The 21057-nt window shown below is 42.0% G+C and overlaps 2 protein-coding genes across 3 annotated transcripts in view; both read right to left on the bottom strand.

Annotated features, from left to right (window-relative positions):
- Window positions 1–613: 613 nt before the first annotated feature.
- On the bottom strand, window positions 614–8681 carry LOC135511910 (vacuolar protein-sorting-associated protein 25-like). The gene is made up of 6 exons (XM_064933432.1): window positions 8577–8681; window positions 7895–8040; window positions 7604–7657; window positions 7433–7521; window positions 5399–5474; window positions 614–1622 (listed from the first exon to the last, which is right to left on the bottom strand). Exons 1-6 carry the CDS (start codon window positions 8621–8623, stop codon window positions 1510–1512), a joined length of 525 nt encoding a protein of 174 aa, XP_064789504.1. The 5' UTR covers window positions 8624–8681; the 3' UTR covers window positions 614–1509.
- A 3310-nt stretch (window positions 8682–11991) lies between these two features.
- Window positions 11992–21057, bottom strand: part of LOC135511909 (rho GTPase-activating protein 27-like) — a 43477-nt gene continuing 34411 nt past the window's right edge. For both annotated transcript variants that reach the window (XM_064933430.1, XM_064933431.1), the window contains 11 exons: window positions 19799–19866; window positions 19537–19624; window positions 18991–19092; window positions 18654–18752; window positions 18373–18481; window positions 17564–17692; window positions 17165–17263; window positions 16935–17012; window positions 15725–15856; window positions 13503–13608; window positions 11992–13232 (listed from right to left, as the gene is read on the bottom strand). In XM_064933430.1, the coding sequence (XP_064789502.1) occupies window positions 13055–13232; window positions 13503–13608; window positions 15725–15856; window positions 16935–17012; window positions 17165–17263; window positions 17564–17692; window positions 18373–18481; window positions 18654–18752; window positions 18991–19092; window positions 19537–19624; window positions 19799–19866 (1188 nt within the window). In that variant the 3' untranslated portion in view covers window positions 11992–13054. The remainder of the gene's footprint in view (window positions 13233–13502; window positions 13609–15724; window positions 15857–16934; window positions 17013–17164; window positions 17264–17563; window positions 17693–18372; window positions 18482–18653; window positions 18753–18990; window positions 19093–19536; window positions 19625–19798; window positions 19867–21057) is intronic.

Here is a 21057-nt window from a genome sequence, read left to right as displayed (position 1 = left end):
ATTGTGTGTAGGTTGATGAGGGGAAAAAAAATATTAAATCAATTTTAGAGTAAGGCTGTAACGTAACAAAATGTGAAAAAAGGTGAAGGGGTCTGAATACTTTACAAATGAACTGTACATAAACACAGTAACATCCCAGTCAGTCTGTCTAGTGATCACTAGGAAGTTACTACCAACATGGTTGTGTAAGGCAGGCTATATATTTCTTGGTTATGTAGTCTCTGGGCTTGATCAACATTGCAGACGACTGCCAACTAACTGATCTACAAATCACTGCATAACCACTCATTATCATTAGTAGATGAGTCAGTCAGAATTATCCCACAAAACATCACTGATTTGATGCTCTCAAACAACCTTTAATATTACTTTAACTAAATAATGTTCTTCCATATATAAGCCTGGTGCCCATTCATAAAGTCGTATTAAAACTGTCATACAGAAACTGTATTTATATTTTGACACTAGGGGGCACTATAATACAACAAATTAATCCAAGCTCCCCTGAGCAAGGATATGGTATGTTGCCACCAGACATTCATATATATAAAATTGATTGGCGCTCAAATTCTTGACGAACAACATTGTCCTCAATCATAACTGCAAGTAGGACTCAATATCTATTCCATTTATTTCTTACAGTATTCCACTAGTAAAAAAACAAAAAGAGGTTCAATAGAACACAGAGACAGTGTCATAGGTTCTGTACTAAGGGTTTACAGCAGTCAGTCTGTGCATGAGACATCCAGCACCATTATAAAAGCTGAACCAAGATTCTGTTTCCACTTCCTGGGGTTTTCAAACTCCCCAAATGTATCTAGTGTGTCTTGACTGGAATTTCTGGGAAAGAGGAACAGCAATAAAACAGGCGGGCAGAAGTCCCCAGCTCTGCCGCACCACCACCACATCACTGCAAGTATATTTGTTATTAACCAGGAAGGTGAGAATAAAAACGAGTTCTAAATACAAAACAGAAGAAAACAGTAAGGGGAAGATAGATTGTGGGGAAATTTTCTCTCCAAGAATACCTAAACATGTATAGGACTGGCTCCCCTGAATGATTTGTCTGTCAGAACACCTGCCCACATCAAAAGTCCCAGGTGACTACCACAGTAGTCAAACTAAAGTAATCTCCTAAACTGCTCCTGCAAATGGATAAGTGTCTGCTAAATTACTAAAATGTAAATTTACTATCTAGATTGGTTCTCTTCCAATAAGAAAATGCTTTAAATTTATGAGGAACCAAAAATGGACTATTATTCTCATCAAGCAGGTGGATTGGGTGCAGAGGTGCAAATAATAGCCTTTTAAACAGCAGTATCCCTATTAACATGGTCCCAGATCTGTTTGCACTGTCTTGCCACATCCTGTGTCACACCAATGACCACATGAGTTAGCAGGACAACACAAACAGATTTGGGAACAGGCTAGCAGAACCCTCAGTCTATAAGGATTAAAGGTTCCCAATCGGAGTTGAGACCTTGATCAATCCCACAATGCAATGCTACTTCAGAAGAACTTGACCCCCTTCCCGTCATCCATGGTGATGACTTCTGCCTTGCCGTCCGTCTGCAGGGCCTGCAGCGAGCGAATCAGCATCCACTCCTCCAGCCCATGGAATTCTGGGGGAAATGTGTTACAGCTATTTACTTATGCTGTACAGCTCAGATGGTATAAAACAGTACAAATATTTGGGGTAGGGATAAATAGCAAGAAATACAGTACATTTGGAAAGTATTCACACCCCTTGACTTTTTCCACATTGTTACGTTACAGCCTTATTCTAAAATGGATTAAATGGCTTTTTCATCAATCTACACACAATACCCCATAATGACAAAGCAAAAACTGTTGATCACATGACAAAGTAAAACACAAAAATATCACATTTACATAAGTATTCAGACCAGTTCACCGGACGTGCTACCTTGTCCTAGACCTGCTGTTTTCGACTCTCTCTCTAGCGCACCTGCTGTCTCTAACTCTATAGTCAGGATCTGAATGCTCGGCTATGAAAAGCCATTTTATTATTTATTTATTATTATTATTATTATTAGACCCTGCTGGTCATCTATGAACGTTTGAACATCTTGGACATGTACTGTTATAATTTCCACCCGGCACAGCCAGAAGAGGAGTGGCCCCCCTCAGAGCCTGGTTCCTCTCTAGGCTTTTTCCTAGGGAGTTTTTCCTAGCCACCGTACTTCTACATCTGCATTGCTTGATGTTTGGGGTTTTATGCTGGGTTTCTGTATAGCAATTTGTGACATCGGATGATGTAAAAACAGCTTAATAAATACATTTGATAACTCAGTACTTTGTTGAAGTGCCTTTGGCAGCGATTACAGCCTCAGGTCTCCTTGGGTATGAGGCTAAAACATTGGCACACCTATATTTGGGGAGTTTCTCCCATTCGTCTTTGCAGATCCTCTCAAGCTCTGTCAGGTCAGATGGGTAGTATCGCTGCACAGCTATTTTCAGATCTCTCCAGAGATGTTTGATCGGGTTCAAGTCCAGGCTCTGGCTGGGCCTCTCAAGGATGTTCAAATCAAACTTTACTTGTCACATGTGCCGAATACAACAAGTGAGGACCTTACAGTGAAATGCTTGCTTGCAAGCCCTTAACCAACAGTGCAGTTACCAAATAAACTAAAGTAAAAAATAATAAAAAGTAACACAATAACGAGGCCATATACAGGGGGCACCGGTACCGAGTCAGTGTGCAGGGGTACAGGTTAGTGGTCATTTGTAGGTAGGGGTGAAGTGACTATGCATAGATAATAAACAGCGAGTAGAAGCAGTGTACAAAACAAATGGGGGGGGGGGGGGTCAATGTAATAGACCGGTAGCCATTTGATTCATTGTTCAGCAGTCGAATGGCTTGTGGGTAGGAGCATTTTGGTCCTAGACTTGGCGCTCCGGTACCGCTTGTCGTGTGGTAGCAGAGAAAACAGTCCATAACCTGGGTGACTGGCGTCTCAGACAATTTTATGGGCTTTCCTCTGACAACGCCTATTATATATGTCCTGAATGGCAGGCAGCTTGGCCCCAGTGATGTACTGGGCCGTACACACTATCCTCTGTAGCGCCTTACGGTCAGATGCCGAGCAGTTGCCATACCAGGCAGTGATGCAAGCATTCAGGATGCTCTCGATGGTGCAGCTGTAGAACTTTTTGAGGATCTGGGGATCCATTCCAAATCTTTTCAGTCTCCTGAGGGGGAAAAGGTTTTTGTTGTGCCCTCTTTGCGACGATCTTGGTGTGTTTGGACCATGACAGATCGTTGGTGATGTGGACACCAAGGAATTTGAAACTATTGACCCACTCCACTACAGCCTCGTCGATGTTAATGAGAGACAGTTTGGCCCTCAATTTCCTGTAGTCCATGATCAGCTCCTTTGTCTTGCTCAAATTGAGGGAGAGGTTGTTGTCTCTGACCGCCTCCCTATAGGCTGTCTCATCGTTGTCGATGATCAGGCCTACCACTGTTGTGTCATCAGCAAACTTGATGGGGTTGGAGTCGTGTGGGGTTGGAGTCGCGTACAAGAGGGGACTAAGTACACACCCCTGAGGGGCCCCAGTGTTGAGGATCAGTGTGGCAGACATGTTGTTGCCTACCCTTACCACCTGGGGCAGCCCGTCAGGAAGTCCAGGATCCAGTTGCAGAGGGAGGTGTTTAGTCCCCGGGTCCTTAGCTTAGTGATGAGCTTCGTGGGCACTGTGGTGTTGAACGCTAAGCTGTAGTCAATGAACATCATTCCCACATAGGTGTTCCTTTTGTCCAGGTGGGAAAGGGCAATGTGGAGTGCGTCATCTGTGGATCTGTTTGGGCGGTGTGCGAATTGGAGTGGGTCTCGAGTACCCGGGAGGATGCTGTTGATGTGAGCCATGACCAGCCTTTCAAAGCACTTCATGGCTACCGACGTGAGTGCTATGGGGCGGTAATCATTTAGGCAGGTTACCTTCGCTTCCTTGGGCACAGGGACCATGGTGGTCTGCTGGAAACATGTAGGTATTACAGACTCGGTCAGGGAGAGGTTGAAAATGTCAGTGAACACACTTGCCAGTTGGTCTGCGCATGCTTCGAGTAGGCATCCTGGTAATCCATCTGGCCCCACGACTTTGTGAATGTTGACTTGTTTAAAAGTTTTGCTCACATCGGCTACTGAGAGCGTTATCACACAGTCATTCAGAATAGCTGGTGCTCTCGTGCATGCTTCAGTGTTGCCTGCCTTGAAGCAAGCATAAAAAGGTATTTAGCTCGTCTGCTAGGCTCGCGTGACTAGGCAGCTCGCCTCTGGGTTTCACTTTGTAGTCCATAATATTTTTCAAACCTTGCCACATCCGACGAGTGTCAGAGCCAGTGTAGTAATCAATCTTAATCCTGTTTTGACACTTTGCTTGTTTGATGGTTCGTATGAGGGCATAGCCAGATTTCTTAGCATCTGGATTAGTGTCCCGCTCCTTGAAAGCGGCAGCTCTAGCCTTTAGTTCGATGCGCATGTTGCCTGTTATCCATGGCTTCTGGTTGGGATATGTACGTACGGTCACTGTGGGGATGACGTCATCGAAGCACTTTTTGATGAAGCCAATGACTGAGGTGGTATACTCCTCAATGACATTGGATGAAACCCGGAACATATACCAGTCTGTGCTAGCAAAACAGTCCTGTAGCGTAGCATCCGTGTCATCTGACCACTTCCATATTGGGTGAGACTTGTCCCGAAGCCACTCCTGAGTTGTCTTGGCTGTGTGCTTAGGGTTGTTGTCATGTTGGAAGGTGAACCCTCGCCCAGGTCTGAGGTCCTGAGCACTCTGCAGCAGATTTTCATCAAGGATCTAACTGTTCATCATTCCCTCGATCCTGACTTGTCTCCCAGTCCCTGCCGCTGAAAAACATGCCCACAGCATGATGCTGCCTCCACCATGCTTCACCGTAGGGATGGTGCCAGGTTTCCTCCAGACGTGACACTTTGGCAATCAGGCCAAAGAGTTCAATCTTGGTTTCAACAGACCAGAGAATATTGTTTCTCATGGTCAGAGTCCTTTAGGTGCCTTTTGGCAAACTCCAAGCGTGCTATGTGCATTTTACTGAGTGGCGGCCTCTGTCGGGCCACTCTACCATAAAGGCCTGATTGGTGGAGTGCTGCAGAGATGGTTGTCCTTCTGGAAAGGGTCTGAATACCTATGTAAAAAGGTATATCAGTTTTTAATTTTAATAGAATTGCAAAAATGTTTTCGCTTTGTCATTATGGGGTATTGTGTGTAGATTGAAGAGGCAAAAAAACAATTTCATAATTAAGCAGTAACGGGGGGGGGGGGAATGTGGAAAAAGTCAAGGTGTCGAATACTTTCCGAATGCACTGTACGTCAAAAATGCACATTTCTGTTGTTGTACCTTCGCTTTCTGTGTCGTCACCGTTGGCGAGCTCGTAGAGTGTAAACACCGTATTGACCATACCGTTTTTAGAGACCTGAAATGAAACACAAACTTCATAAAGAAGTATCAATAACAGCATACTGAGGTCACCAGGATTTAGACTATTACTAGTAAATCTAGTAGAGCTCGACCAATGAATTGGAATGGCTGATTAATTTGGGCCGATTTCAAGTTTTCATAACAATCGGAAATCGGTATTTTTGGACAATGATTTGGCCGATTATTATTTGATTTTTTAAAACACGTTTATTTAACTACGCAAGTGAGTTAAGATCACACTCTTAATTTCAAATGACAGTCTAGGAACGGTGGGTTAACTGCCTTGTTGGCAGAACGACAGATTTTTACCTTGTCAGCTCGGGGATTCAATCTTGCAACCTTACGGTTAACTAGTCCAACACTCTAACCCCCTGCTTTACATTGCACTCCACGAGGAGACTGCCTGTCACGCGAATGCAGTAAGAAGCCAAGGTAAGTTGCTAGCTAGCATTTAACGTATCTTATAAAAAAACTATCAATAAATCATAATCGCTAGTTAACTACACATGGTTGATGATATTACTAGTTTATCTAGCGTGTTCTGTGTTGGATATAATCGATACGGTGCGCATTCGTGAAAAAGCACTGTCGTTGCTCTAACCATAAACATCAATGCCTTTCTTAAAATCAATACACAAGTATATATTTTTAAACCTGCATATTTAGTTAATATTGCCTGCTAACATGAATTTATTTTAACTAGGGAAAAGGTGTCACTTCTCTTGCAACAGAGTCCGAGTATATGCAGCCACTTGGGCCGCCTGGCTCGTTGCGAACTGTGTGAAGACTATTTCTCCCTAACAAAGGGTGCCAACTTCGCCAAACGGGGGATGATTTAACAAAAGCGCACAATCGTTGCACGACTGTACCTAACCATAAACATCAATGCCTTTCTTAAAATCAATACACAGAAGTATATATTTTTAAACCTGCATATTTAGCTAAAAATAAATTCAGGTTAGCAGGCAATATTAAAAAGGTGAAATTGTCACTTGCGTTGATTGCACGCAGAGTCAGGGTATATGCAACAGTTTGGGCCACCTGGCTCGTTGCGAACTAATTTACCAGAATTTTACGTAATTATGACGATTTTACGTAATTATGACGAAGATTAGGCTGGTGTAACCGATGTGAAATGGCTAGCTAGTTAGCGGGGTGCGCGCTAATAGCGTTTCAAACGCCACTCGCTCTGAGTCGTTGTTCCCCTTGCTCTGCAAGGGCCGCGGCTTTTGTGGAACGATGGGTAACGCTCCTTCGAGGGTGGCTGTTGTCGATGTGTTCCTGGTTCGAGCCCAGGTAGGAGCGAGGAGAAGCTATACTGTTACACTGGCAATACTAAAGTGCCTATAAGAACATCCAATGGTCAAAGGTAAATTAAATACAAATCGTATAGAGAGAAATAGTCCTATAATTCCTATAATAACTACAACCTAAAACTTCTTACCTGGGAATATTGAAGACTCATGTCAAAAGGAACCTCCTGCTTTCATATGTTCTGAGCAAGGAACTTAAACGTTAGCTTTCTTACATGGCACATATTGCACTTTTACTTCTCCAACACTGTGTTTTTGCATTATTTAAACCAAATTGAACATGTTTCATTATTTATTTGAGGCTAAATTGATTTTATTGATGTATTATATTAAGTTAAAATAAGTGTTCATTCAGTATTGTTGTAATTATTATTATTACAAATAAATATACTTTTTTTTCTCCGGCCAATTAAACTGTATCAGCTTTTTTTGGTCCTCCAATAAATCGGTATCGGCGTTGCAAAAATCATAGTCGGTCGACTTCTAAAATCTACTAGACCACTGCACAAATTATATAATGATAATACATTACAGTATTCTTCCAACAATGTAAATGGCGATCTAGGCTACGTCCAGAGAAGCACCCTACTCCCTATATAGTGTATTCCTTTAGACCAGGACCCATAGCAGACCTACTCACCCACTGGTAAATTAGTTTGCCCCATTCCTCTGGCCTCCTCCACATGACTAGACACTGTGTCTTGTTCTTGTTTAACCATTCCAGGTTCCCTGCAAGCAATATCCAGTTAAATTATTGTTAGTGTCATAATAAGAATCCAAATACATCTTTCAATGAAAGCAGCCCTGTTACCTTTTTTCCTCAATTCCTCAAAAACAATTAGTATGGCCTCCGTTGATAGTTTTCCTGCAAGATCAGTTAAGGTTTTTAGCAGATATGAGGAGAAATTTTCAGGGGGTATAATTTCAAAGAACATCCTTATAAAGATTCTAAGTTATTACCTTTCCATAGCTTCAAAGTCACTATCCAACAACAAATAACAGGACAGTAGATCCAAAGATGGCCTCTTGCGTTTTTTTCAGGTTGATTAGATTTATGACATATGTCAGTAAGTGAAACAGAACACGGTGAATAAAAGGATACTATCAATATTCTTGTGGTTGAACACAGGGCACTCTTGGACTTCCATGATGTCCAAAGTGTAGAGCTTGTGATGGCGGCAGTAGGAGAGAGCAAGGGAGCACCATGCAGCAAGCTGTTTCTGTCTGGTGTCAACATTGGGTTGTAACCTGTCAACAATCAAAAGTAACCATTGCATCAACTTATATTGGCATGTAGCTAAGTTAAGAGACAGACGTACCTAGATAACCACTCACTAACGGCTAAGTAAGTTTGATTAAGTTGGAGAGGTGAATAATAACCATAAACGTTAGCTGGGAACAACCACATCATACATTATTTGTTGCAAATCAGAAAATTGAATGCAATTCATCTAGACAATTGACCATCCTAGTTAACAAGCTTTACGAGCCAGCTAGCTAATATATCATAGGTAGCTAACGTTAACTCTAATTATAAACGAAGTAGTTATAACATCAAGAAGCATAGCTATCTAGTTCGCTACATATCGAGCAAAGCACTACAATCATTCATTGCATCGAAACCTTGAATCGAACCTAAAATATGTTTGCCTTGGATGGCTAAAGCTAACTTCCCTAGCTAGCTTCAGCTAGCATTATTGTAAAGCAGGTAAACAATTTTAATCGAAAACACAATACTTCTTTATACCTGGAATCGCAGTTTAGTTGTGAAAATGTTAACTTACGTAAAAAACGGAGGGAAATTATACTGCCAAGGCCACTCAAAACTCATTGCAAAAAAATGTACGCACAGCTGACACCCGGAAGTAAGTGAAACCTATAAATCTTCTTCAATGCGACAACGGCGGTTGGCATCCAATAAATGTTCCATTGCCGCCACCTACTAGATTGGAGTACAACTTCGTTATACTTTGCTTGAAAAATCTATAAATAAATAAACAAATACACGACCATCTAACACTACACTTACCAAAATAAAAATAACAAATATTAATAAAATATAACACCACCCTACTCCACTATTCATATATTTGGTCCTACCTCAGGCCAACAACCTGAAAGGATGGGACACCAACACTTAACACACTCAGTAAGTCTTCTGATGTCAAGTCTCGCAAAGCCAAATACCTAAACTGCAGCTTCCACCACAACCTCAATTTTCTGCGACGTATGTTCCATCCCTACAGTACAGTTGATAACCATTACTATAAATGCTAATAAACCCAATCTCACTGAAACATATCACTTGTTGGCCTATCCCTCTGTGCTGGTACAGATCTACTTACACCACTCCTCTCAGGATCCCTCCCCCTTGTCCCATCTTCCTCTACTTTCTTCACTGCCTCAGCATATGACAACTTCTGCACAACTCCAAATCAAATGTATTTATGTAGCCCTTCTTACATCAGCTGATATATCAAAGTGCTGTACAGAAACCCAGCCTAAAACCCCAAAAACAGCAAGCAATGCAGGTGTAGAAGCACGGTGACTAGGAAAAACTCCTTAGAAAGGCCAAAACCTAGGAAGAAACCAGGCTATGAGGGGTGGCCAGTCTTCTTCTGGCTGTGCCGGGTGGAGATTATAACAGAACATGACCAAGATGTTCAAATGTTCATAAATGACCAGCATGGTCAAATAATAATAATCACAGTAGTTGTCGAGGGTGCAACAAGTCAGCACCTCAGTAGTAAATGTCAGTTGGCTTTTCATAGCCGATCATTGAGAGTATCTCTACCACTCCTGCTGTCTCTAGAGAGTTGAAAACAGCAGGTCTGGGACAGGTAGCACGTCCGGTGAACAGGTCAGGGTTCCATAGCCACAGGCAGAATAGTTGAAACTGGAGCAGCAGCACGGCCAGGTGGACTGGGGACAGCAAGGAGTCATCATGCCAGGTAGTCCTGAGGCATGGTCCTAGGGCTCAGGTCCCCCGAGAGAGAGAAAGAAAGAGGGAAAGAGAGAATTAGAGAGAGCATACTTAAATTCACACAGGACACCAGATAAGACAGGAGAAATACTCCAGATATAACAGACTGACCCTAGCCCCCCGACACAAACTACAGCAGCATAAATACTCTAACCCTGGAAACCTCGACCTGACTCTCTTGCATGGGACATTTCTGATCCCCAGCCACATGGGCACCCCTACAATTAAAACATACCACTACTTTCCCCGATGCACACATTCCTTTGTCTCATGCCCTTCTGCACACTTCTCCCATAAGCTTGACACCTGTAACAACATAATGTATTTGGCACAAAAGTTCATACAGGATATATTATACATCCTAACATCACTTTGTTCGAGCAAAGACTCAACATCAAACAGCAGCACCCACCCGTAGAACGTGCTCCAGCAGGTAAATTTCACTGTTCATCCCCAAAGCCAACTCCTCCTTCGGCTGCTTTTCCTTCCAGTTCTCTGCTGCCAATGACTGGAACGAATTGCAAAAATCACTGAAGCTGGAGACTCATATCTCCCTCACTAACTTTAAGCACCAGCTGTCAGAGCAGCCTACAGATCATTGCACTTGCACATAGCCCATCTGTAAATACCCTACCCAACTACCTCATCCCCATATTGTTATTTTTTTTGCACCCAAGTATCTCTACTTGCACAATCATCTTCTGCACATCTATCACTCCAGTGTTTATTATTATTTCGTCACTATGGCCTGTTTATTGCCTTACCTCCCTAATCTTACTTCATTTGCACACACTGTGTATAGACTTTTTCTATTGTGTTATTGACTGTACGTTTGTTTATTCCATGTGTAACTCTGTGTTGTTTGTGTTGCACTGCTTTGCTTTATCTTGGCCAAGTCGCAGTTGTAAATGAGAACTTGTTCTCAACTGGCCTACCTGGTTAAATAAAGCTGAAATACATATTTTTTTAAATAAAAAACTCAAAAGAACAATGACACTTCTGTTTCACCCCTCATGCCACCCTGTCTGTGTCGCACCAAACAACAAGCATCACAAACACTGGGAATCTTCCCCTTCAGTTGGTCAACTTTTACATTTACTGCTACCCCAGAAATCAGTCCTTTCAATGGTGCCTTTTTCTTGAGCAAAACAATTCACATTTATTGAAACACAAACAATTATCACAAGACCACTTCTGGTTACCTTCACCGGTTCCACAGCAACCAACTCTGTTTTCACCCAACCTGAAACCACAAATGGATCTGCCAAAAGGCAAGGGTCCACATTTTCCAAAAACTTCACTCCTACCAGACTCATCTTTATCCTGACCCTTGGTGCAAGCATCAGGCCCCTAGAACTTCACCACACCTACCACCTCCGATACTTCACCCTCATTCACTTCTTTTTCTCCTCCTGTCTTCAGCTCATTCTGCTTACACTTTCTATCATTCTTCTTTAAGAAACCATCTCCCTTTTCTCCAGCATTTTGAACCAACTCAAGCTCACCCTCTTCCTTCCTCTCTCTCTCAGACCTCCTCTGCCTCTCTTTTTCCTGCCCTTCCTCCTCCGTATTCCAAGTATACGTCTCCTTATGATAATACTGCACTTCTCCTGATGTACATCTTGTTCTTGCATTCTCAAGGGATGCATTTAACCGGCTGTCACAATCTCCGTACAATGTAATGCTCAACAGTACAACCCACGTACAAAGCAGTCGCTTCGTCTTGATGTTCTTCTTTATCAAAAGCTACCGCAACGCTTTTCCATTTCAAACAAGCGTGCTCTTCCTGTCGTTTGTCATCAGATGATATTATTCCTCAACTCATCCGATGACAAATGACGTAAAAGAAATATTATAAACTGGGTGGTACGAGCCCTGAATGATGATTGGCTGACAACCGTGGTATATCAGACCGTATACCACAGGTATGACAAAACAAAACTTTTTACTGCTCCAATTACATTGGTAACCAGTTTATAATAGCAATAAGGCACCGCAGGGGTTTGTGGGATATGGCCAATACACCATGGCTAAGGGCTGTATCCAGGCACTCTGTGTTGTGTCATATCCCACATGCTTATTGCTTAAATAGCGCAATCTGGCGGCCGGTTGGGCTATATATCACACACATCTATCACACATCTGTGGATAAGTTACATTATGTCATGAAAAACTGGTTTATATTACAAGACATATTGAGAAAGGAGTGAGTCGTGTTACTTGACACGTTTGTGCAGTTATTTTATTAAAGAAACACATTGTGCAATTTCAGTAATTTACAGCATAAATATGATATTTATTTCTATGTACAGAACAAAAACCTAATGTCATGCTTATCACACCTGTCTTTTAATTTTGGTCTTTCTTGACTCTATTAAGGGTAACAAACATCCTTAAATAGTACCGCCATGCGTTATTATCATTCTGTGTTAATTAAACAAATTCTCATTGTAAGTTAAAACTAAATGTATTTAAAAAAAGATGTCATCTGATCCAGTACCAAATCTAGAGAGGCTGTACAAGGGAAGTCAGTGTCACAGCATGTATTTTATAAATGTCTAAATTAGTTATATACATTGACTGAATAAGACACATTCATAACACAGGACTTCTGAGCTACACAGCAACATCAGATCCAACTTTAAACATTTCAATGTAATCTTTAAAAATAAATCTGAAATGGTTTGTCTGATCTGTGGTCAAAACAAAGTACCAAAGTGTCTTTCCAGGTTGCCTTGGGAATTGGGGTGTTAAGATAAAATCACGTTATTGTGATGTTACATTTCTACATGAAAGGAAGATTTCCAAGTAGGCCTATAGCAACCCACATGTCTTTTTAGATTGCACATAAGTGATGCCTTGAGCAGGTGTGCTATTTCACAATGAGGAATGCAATGAGTGGCAGAAATTCAGAGAACAATCTGAATTGGTTAATGATTATCCAATGCAGATATTACAATAAATGCAGTGCAAATATTTGACATCCCCTTCAACTAGCTTCTCCGTGGTTGCCTCCCAATCTCTCCTTTCTCCTGTAGTGTGCGCTTGTTCCCTTCCCTTCATGGATTTGAAAGGAAATGACAGGTAGGCCTATATTTAAACTCCCTCTAGTCCATGCTACACCAATGCAATTTGTGAGGAGTAGTGAACAAGTGCACACTTTAGAAAGAAAGATTAGTTGGATGCACCCTCTGTGCGGTCGTGATTGTGTTTTTTCCCCTCCTGCAATATTGCTTAATTTGACCCCTGTCCTCTGACTGACAGATGCTTATCATTGGTTCAACTGGAATGGAAGATGTATTCGTATTGGTTGAGGATTAGCTCCACTATCTGGTTCTGGAAAACCATGTGCATGGCGATGTTGGCTGACTCCATCTCTGGCCGGAGCAGCGTGGGACCAAAGACGATAGCCACGTTCTGCACAGTCATACGGTTCTCCTCTCCATACTCTATCACTCTAAGAGGGGCAAGGAGGGGGGGGGGGGGAGAGGGTGGGAAGAGAGTGAAAGCGAGAGAGAGTGAGTGAAAGAACGAGCAAGAAAGAGAGCGAGAAAGAGAGCGAGAGTGAGAGAGGGAGGATGGGGGGGAGAAAGAGGGGAGAGAAAGAGAGCAAGAAGACAAGGGAGAGAAGCAGAATTACAACCAGTTATCATTAGTTATCATAATAATATAATATATAGGGCTCCATTTGAGGCACAGGCTAAATGTGAGTGTGTGAAAGACATACTTGCGTAAATGGCTGAAGAGGAGTTCCATGGTATCATGGTTTGGCCGAGGGAGAGACTCAACAAGCTCTCGCATGTAAGACACTTTGTGATGGTAATCAACAGTTCCTGTAAACAAGACAGGATAGAACAATACACATTTTACTAATGTATAGATTCAAGGGCACAAGTGTGTTACAATCTCCACTGCTTATTAAAAAGGGAAGTGAGGTGGTAAACACGATTAGTCCTTCCTTGATTGTGAAGTAATAGCTTAACAGTTTCAGACTGTTAACGGAGGTGGCATTGTGGGTCTAATGCTTAACAGTTTCAGACTATTCTACACTGTGAAGAAACTAAGTTGGCTTTGTGGGGCTAATAATTAACAGTTTCAGACTATTCTACACTGTGTGAGGAAACTGAGGTGGCATTGTGGGGCTAATAATTAACAGTTTCAGACTATTCTACACTGTGTGAGGAAACTGAGGTGGCATTGTGGGGATAATGCTTAACAGTTTCAGACTATTCTACACTGTGAGGAAACTAAGTTGGCTTTGTGGGGCTAATAATTAACAGTTTCAGACTATTCTACACTGTGTGAGGAAACTGAGGTGGCATTGTGGGGATAATGCTTAACAGTTTCAGACTATTCTACACTGTGAGGAAACTAAGTTGGCTTTGTGGGGCTAATAATTAACAGTTTCAGACTATTCTACACTGTGTGAGGAAACTGAGGTGGCATTGTGGGGATAATGCTTAACAGTTTCAGACTATTCTACACTGTGAGGAAACTAAGTTGGCTTTGTGGGGCTAATAATTAACAGTTTCAGACTATTCTACACTGTGTGAGGAAACTGAGGTGGCATTGTGGGGATAATGCTTAACAGTTTCAGACTATTCTACACTGTGAGGAAACTAAGTTGGCTTTGTGGGGCTAATAATTAACAGTTTCAGACTATTCTACACTGTGTGAGGAAACTGAGGTGGCATTGTGGGGATAATGCTTAACAGTTTCAGACTATTCTACACTGTGTGAGGAAACTGAGGTGGCATTGTGGGGATAATGCTTAACAGTTTCAGACTATTCTACACTGTGTGAGGAAACTGAGGTGGCATTGTGGGGATAATGCTTAACAGTTTCAGACTATTCTACACTGTGAGGAAACTAAGTTGGCTTTGTGGGGCTAATAATTAACAGTTTCAGACTATTCTACACTGTGTGAGGAAACTGAGGTGGCATTGTGGGGATAATGCTTAACAGTTTCAGCCTATTCTACACTGTGTGAGGAAACTGAGGTGGCATTGTGGGGATAATGCTTAACAGTTTCAGACTATTCTACACTGAGGAAACCGGTGTCTGACTCACCGGTGTCTGTACGTAGCCTCGCTACTTTTGTAGCCTCGCTACTGTTATTTTTCATGTCTTTTTACTGTTGTTTTTATTTCTTTACAACCAATACCTTTTTTTGCACTATTGGTTAGAGCCTGTAAGTAAGCATTTCACTGTAACCTGTTGTATTCGGCGCACGTGACAAGTAAACTTTGATTTGATTTGAAACTGAGGTGGCATTGTGGGGATAATGCTCAACACAGTTTCAGACTATTATACAGTGTGAGGAAACTGAGTTGGCATTGTGGGGATAATGCTTAATACAGTTTCAGACTATTCTAGGGGCAGCAGGGTAGCCTAGTGGTTCGAGAGTTGGACTAGTAGGTTCAAATCCCCGAGCTGACAAGGTACAAATCTGTCATTCTGCCCCTGAACAGGCAGTTAACCCACTGTTCCTAGGCCATCATTGAAAATAAGAATTTGTTCTTAACTGACTTGCCTAGTTAAATAAAGGTAAAATAAAAATTCTACACTGTGTGAGGAAACTGAGGTGGCATTGTGGGGATCATGCACAACAGTTTCAGTCTGTGAGTAAACAGGTTGCATTGTGGGGCTAATGCACAGTTTCAGACTATTCTACAGTGTGAGGAAACTGAGGTGGTATTGTGGGTCTAATGCTCAACACAATTTCAGACTATTCTACAGTGTGAGGAAACTGAGGTGGTATTGTGGGCCTAATGTAGTTTCAGTCTATTCAAGCAGTCTGTGAGGAAACTGTGGCATTGTGGGGATAGTTTCCGTGAGGAAACTGAGTTGGTATTGTGGGTCTAATGCTTAACACAGTTTCAGACTGCACAACATTGAATGAGGAAACTGAGGTTCCATTAGGGGGACAGCGTCCGGCCTGCTGCTTACTGATGGCCTGGATGAAGCGGCTGAAGTGACTGAAGGGGAAAAGGGGTTCAGGAAGCTCCCTGAAGAACAGCTTCAGAGCCCCTGTGATAACGTGGATGTCCTCCCACTGGCCATCCTCCAGGTCCAGCTCCTCTGTGGAACACAATTACTTTTTTGATATATGTTTTATTTGTCCATTTAAAACAATATCCAGCCACACCTGTGGAACCCATAAAACAATATTCAGCCACACCAGTGGAACCCATAAAACAATATTCAGCCACACCTGTGGAACCCATAAAACAATATTCAGCCACACCTGTGGAACCCATACAACAATATTCAGCCACACCAGTGGAACCCATAAAACAATATTCAGCCACACCAGTGGAATCCATAAAACAATATTCAGCCACACCTGTGGAACCCATAAAACAATATTCAGCCACACCAGTGGAACCCATAAAACAATATTCAGCCACACCTGTGGAACCCATAAAACAATATTCAGCCACACCAGTGGAACCCATAAAACAATATTCAGCCACACCAGTGGAACCCATAAAACAATATTCAGCCACACCTGTGGAACCCATAAAACAATATTCTGCCACACCTGTGGAACCCATAAAACAATATTCAGCCACACCAGTGAAACCCATAAAACAATATTCAGCCACACCTGTGGAACCCATAAAACAATATTCAGCCACACCAGTGGAACCCATAAAACAATATTCAGCCACACCTGTGGAACCCATAAAACAATATTCAGCCACACCTGTGGAACCCATAAAACAATATTCAGCCACACCTGTGGAACCCATAAAACAATATCCAGCCACACCAGTGGAACCCATAAAACAATATTCAGCAACACCGGTGGAACCCATAAAACAATATTCAGCCACACCAGTGGAACCCATAAAACAATATTCAGCAACACCGGTGGAACCCATAAAACAATATTCAGCCACACCAGTGGAACCCATAAAACAATATTCAGCAACACCTGTGGAACCCATAAAACAATATCCAGCCACACCAGTGGAACCCATAAAACAATATTCAGCAACACCGGTGGAACCCATAAAACAATATTCAGCCACACCAGTGGAACCCATAAAACAATATGGAGGCTAACATAAAACGTATAATGACCCTCTGGACGTCACAGAACACATTCACAGAACACAGTCTCTCACACACACAGTAAATGTAAAGGCATTACCATGATCTGCCTTGAAGCGTAGTTTCTGAATGACAGCTAGATTCCCACTGACTCTGTAGAGTCCATCCATGTCCAGACCTGTGAAGACACACACACATCAGCATATGGGTCAATCAACTACTGTGGTAACCTTTGTTTCTATTACCATATACACTGTGCTGAATAATACACTGCTATTATAATGTTATTGCTGGCATATAACAATCATCAGTGTGATTACTAATCATTACCTCTCTTTTCCACTGCTCGAATACATTTCTCCACAAAGCTGGGGATTGTAGTTTTCTCCTGGGCACACAGTGCAGCCAGATGACAGCAAAACACATTTTCTGAGGGAAACGATGATGGAGGTTAGTGTGTACAGTGTATATATGTGATGCTGACCCGTATCAGGGTTGGGGTCAATTCCATTTCAATTCAGGAAGTACATTCCAATTCCTCCAATTATTAAATTCTCTTGACCCCAACCCTGACCCATATCACAACAACAACAGAAAATATGAACATATGATCCCTCTCTGGATTAGTAACATCGTCGTGACAAATCCTGACAGTAAATGTTATGTAGCCTGATTTGGAGCCAGTTAGACATATGCTGCTTTGTAGGAAGGAAGACCCTATGAGCCCACCTCGGATGTAACCCTTCTCCTTGACGAACTGCAGTGTGGGTCGTTTCAGGAGGAACTTCATCAGCTTGGTACGAACCTTCTTCTGTTCGGTCTCTCCCCCAGAGGAGGTGGCCGTGCTCGGTCTGGAAGCTGGGGAGGAGGAGAAGGAAGACAAGGAGGAGGAAGAGGAGGGAGGGTACATGAGGGGGGGTACACAGTCACGAAACATGAGCAAGTTGACCTAGCGGAGGCTATTGCAGCTGAAACGTCTGCTACAGCCACCACTAACATTGAGTGGCTGCAGCCAACACACTGACTCAACTCCAGCCACTTTAATAATGGGAATTGATGGGAAATGATGTAAAATATATCACTAGCCACTTTAAACAATGCTACCTAATATAGTGTTTACATACCCTACATTATTCATCTCATATGTATACGTATATACTGTACTCTATATCATCTACTGCATCTTTATGTAATACATGTATCACTAGCCACTTTAAACTATGCCACTTTGTTTACATACTCATCTCATATGTATATACTGTACTCGATACCATCTACTGTATCTTGCCTATGCTGCTCTGTACCATCACTCATTCATATATCTTTATGTACATATTCTTTATCCCCTTACACTTGTGTGTATAAGACAGTAGTTTTGGAATTGTTAGTTAGATTACTTGTTGGTTATTAATGCATTGTCGGAACTAGAAGCACAAGCATTTCGCTACACTCGCATTAACATCTGCTAACCATGTGTATGTGACAAATAAAATTTGATTTGATTTGATTACAGTGTATTTGGAGCAAGGAGAACTTACACCTCCTCCTCCTGTCCATGGTACCTGGTGACCTCTGATCTCTGTCTGTACTGTAGGACTTCTCACTGACGTCCCCATCCTCCTCCTCAGATTGGTGGTTTTCCTGCTCCTGCAATGTCATTGACTAACATGCATGATGTTTGAACCAGCAGACATTAAGTTAACTGACCTAAATTAACCTTCATTAGGGAGTTCTTTTTCTTTTTATCCAGTACATATTTGTCTCCATGTACCTGGTAGCACGTTAACGTTTGCAAGTTATTTCACTTAAAGAAACATACCAGCTGTCGTATGGTGTCCATTAGAACTTTGTGCCAGTCGTTGATGATACTCTCAGTGTCGTACTGTAGCAGAAACTCAACGCCATTTCTGTCTTTTAACTGAAGACAACATAGAGAGGTTATTATATGTTAAACATTTGCTTTACAGATTTATACAGAGGGTAACAGTCTTGGATTAATGGCAAATGTATTCTCACATGATGTTGCTTCCCAGAATCACTTATCACAATGGGAAGGAAATTGGTATGCTTGAATTAAGTCTATCCTGTCAGGATTGTCTTTTCTGTATCTAGTACAACTCCTATTATGATTCCATAGCAACCAACTGTCAACTCACTTCTACAACATTCTTTTTGCTGGATTTATCCCTGAGAGCCCAGCCAATCTTTGCCCCTCGTAGATCCACCGTGACCTCTGGGACGATCTGATTGGTCTTGATCTGTGAAGAGAGAAAGACATCATGGAGGACCAGTTGATGAAAACTGACAGCACTGCATTCCATGAAATCAGACAGCTGGACAAAGCTTTGACTGTCATGCCTCATTGAGCCTTCAGGGCTTATCTGTGCTGAGCAGTTACTCTGTCATGGCTTCAACACAACATCCTGTATGTTGTATTATAAGATGTTCACAGCATTTTCTTTCATTCCTTCTAATAAGACACAGTGAAACATTTTACTGTAGATGTTTCTGATACCATGTCTAGGTGTTCTGCTCAGTGCTAATGTCTCAAAGCTGTTAGTTCCCTCACTCCCTCAGAAATGTACTGAATGTCCCAGGACAGGAATGTACACTTCCCACATAGTCAGGTGAGGGAATGTGTAACCAAGGAGATGTTAGAAATATTTTTCTGTGCAGGTAACACATGTACACCTCTCACTCACAGAGGCTCCCGTGGCTGCAGACTTGGGCTCTTTATGGAAGGTCAGAACCCCTCCGTGAAGAACCGTCCATGACTGGGCCCAGTTTTTCCTACAGGAAAGTCACTGAGTGTGAGCTGTACTGTACTTCAGGGAATGTTGCAGTGTAGAAAGTCATTTGGTAATGTAATGGATGTAATGGATGACTATACAGTCAAGTATATGGCTGATTATTACATGTCTTTCATGTCAGCTATGCCCAGACTTTGGATGAGGTCAGAATTACCTTACTCTTTTCCCATTCTCTGACACTTTAGTTTTGTTGAGTATTCCAACTTTTTCCAAACTCTGCACCTGAAAAAGGATCCACACATAATATGCTTTTAAGGATGTGAGGCCAAGTGTTCAAGTGAGACATCATTATTGGTGCCTTGATACTAACCTTAAGCTCTACTAATAGAAATGCACAAAAAAGCAACAGGCGGATTTGACAACTGTGGCTAAACTCTCACAACAAGCTACTTTGTCTTAGCTTGTGAACAGACACCTCTACGTTTTACAATGAACAGCATGGAGGGGATGAAAGCACAGACATTTTCGACGAGTGCATGCTTTCTTTCAGGGTGTAGTGAGGTGTGATGAGGGGGTGTGGCAGTTCGTGGTTTTGGCTGACAGTTTGCCAATGGTGATGTTACATCAGCTGTCCTCGGAAGGGAAATCAATTAATATACCAGGAAATATTACATTTCCCAAGTGATATCTGTTTTCCACTCTCCCAGGGGTAGCTATGCCATATCAGAATAGTCCCAAGCAACTACTACTCTACAAGTACAACACACCATTAGTACGTCACACCATTAGCCCTTCGATAGATAGCATGCATGTATTACAGTACCAGTCAAAAGTTTGGACACACTCTAGGGTTTTTCTTTATTTTTACTATTTTCTACATTGTAGAATAATAGTGAATACTTCAAAAACATTAAATAACACATAGAATAGTGTAGTAACAAAGTGTTAAAAAAATAAAAATTGATTTTACATTTGAGATTCTTCAAAGTAGCCACCCTTTGCCTTGCTGACAACTTTGAACATTCTTGGCATTCTCTCAACCAGCTTAACCTGAAATGCTTTTCCAACAGTCTTGAAGTAGTTCCCACATATGCTGAGCACTTGGCTGCTTTTCCTTCACTGAGAGGTCCAACTTATCCCAAACCATCTCAATTGGGTTGAGGTTGGGTGATTGTGGAGGCCAGGTCATCTGATGCAGCACTCCATCACTCTCCTTATTGGTCAAATAGCCCCTACACAGCCTGGAAATGTGTTGGGTCATTGTCTTGCTGAAAAACAAATTCTAGTCCCACTAAGCCCAAACCTGCTGGTTAAGTGTGTCTTAAATTCTAAATAAATCACTGACAGTGTCACCATTAAAGCACCCCCACACCATCAAACCTCCTCCTCCATGTTTCACGGTGGGAACCGCACATGCAGAGATAAACCGTTCACCTACTCTGCGTCTCACAGACACGGTGGTTTGCACCAAAA

This window comes from Oncorhynchus masou, chromosome 24, assembly GCF_036934945.1.
Source record: "Oncorhynchus masou masou isolate Uvic2021 chromosome 24, UVic_Omas_1.1, whole genome shotgun sequence".
NCBI classification, from domain to species: Eukaryota; Metazoa; Chordata; class Actinopteri; order Salmoniformes; family Salmonidae; genus Oncorhynchus; species Oncorhynchus masou.
The sequence above is the reverse complement of the archived record's forward strand: the minus strand, read 5'-3'. Positions and strand labels throughout refer to the sequence as shown.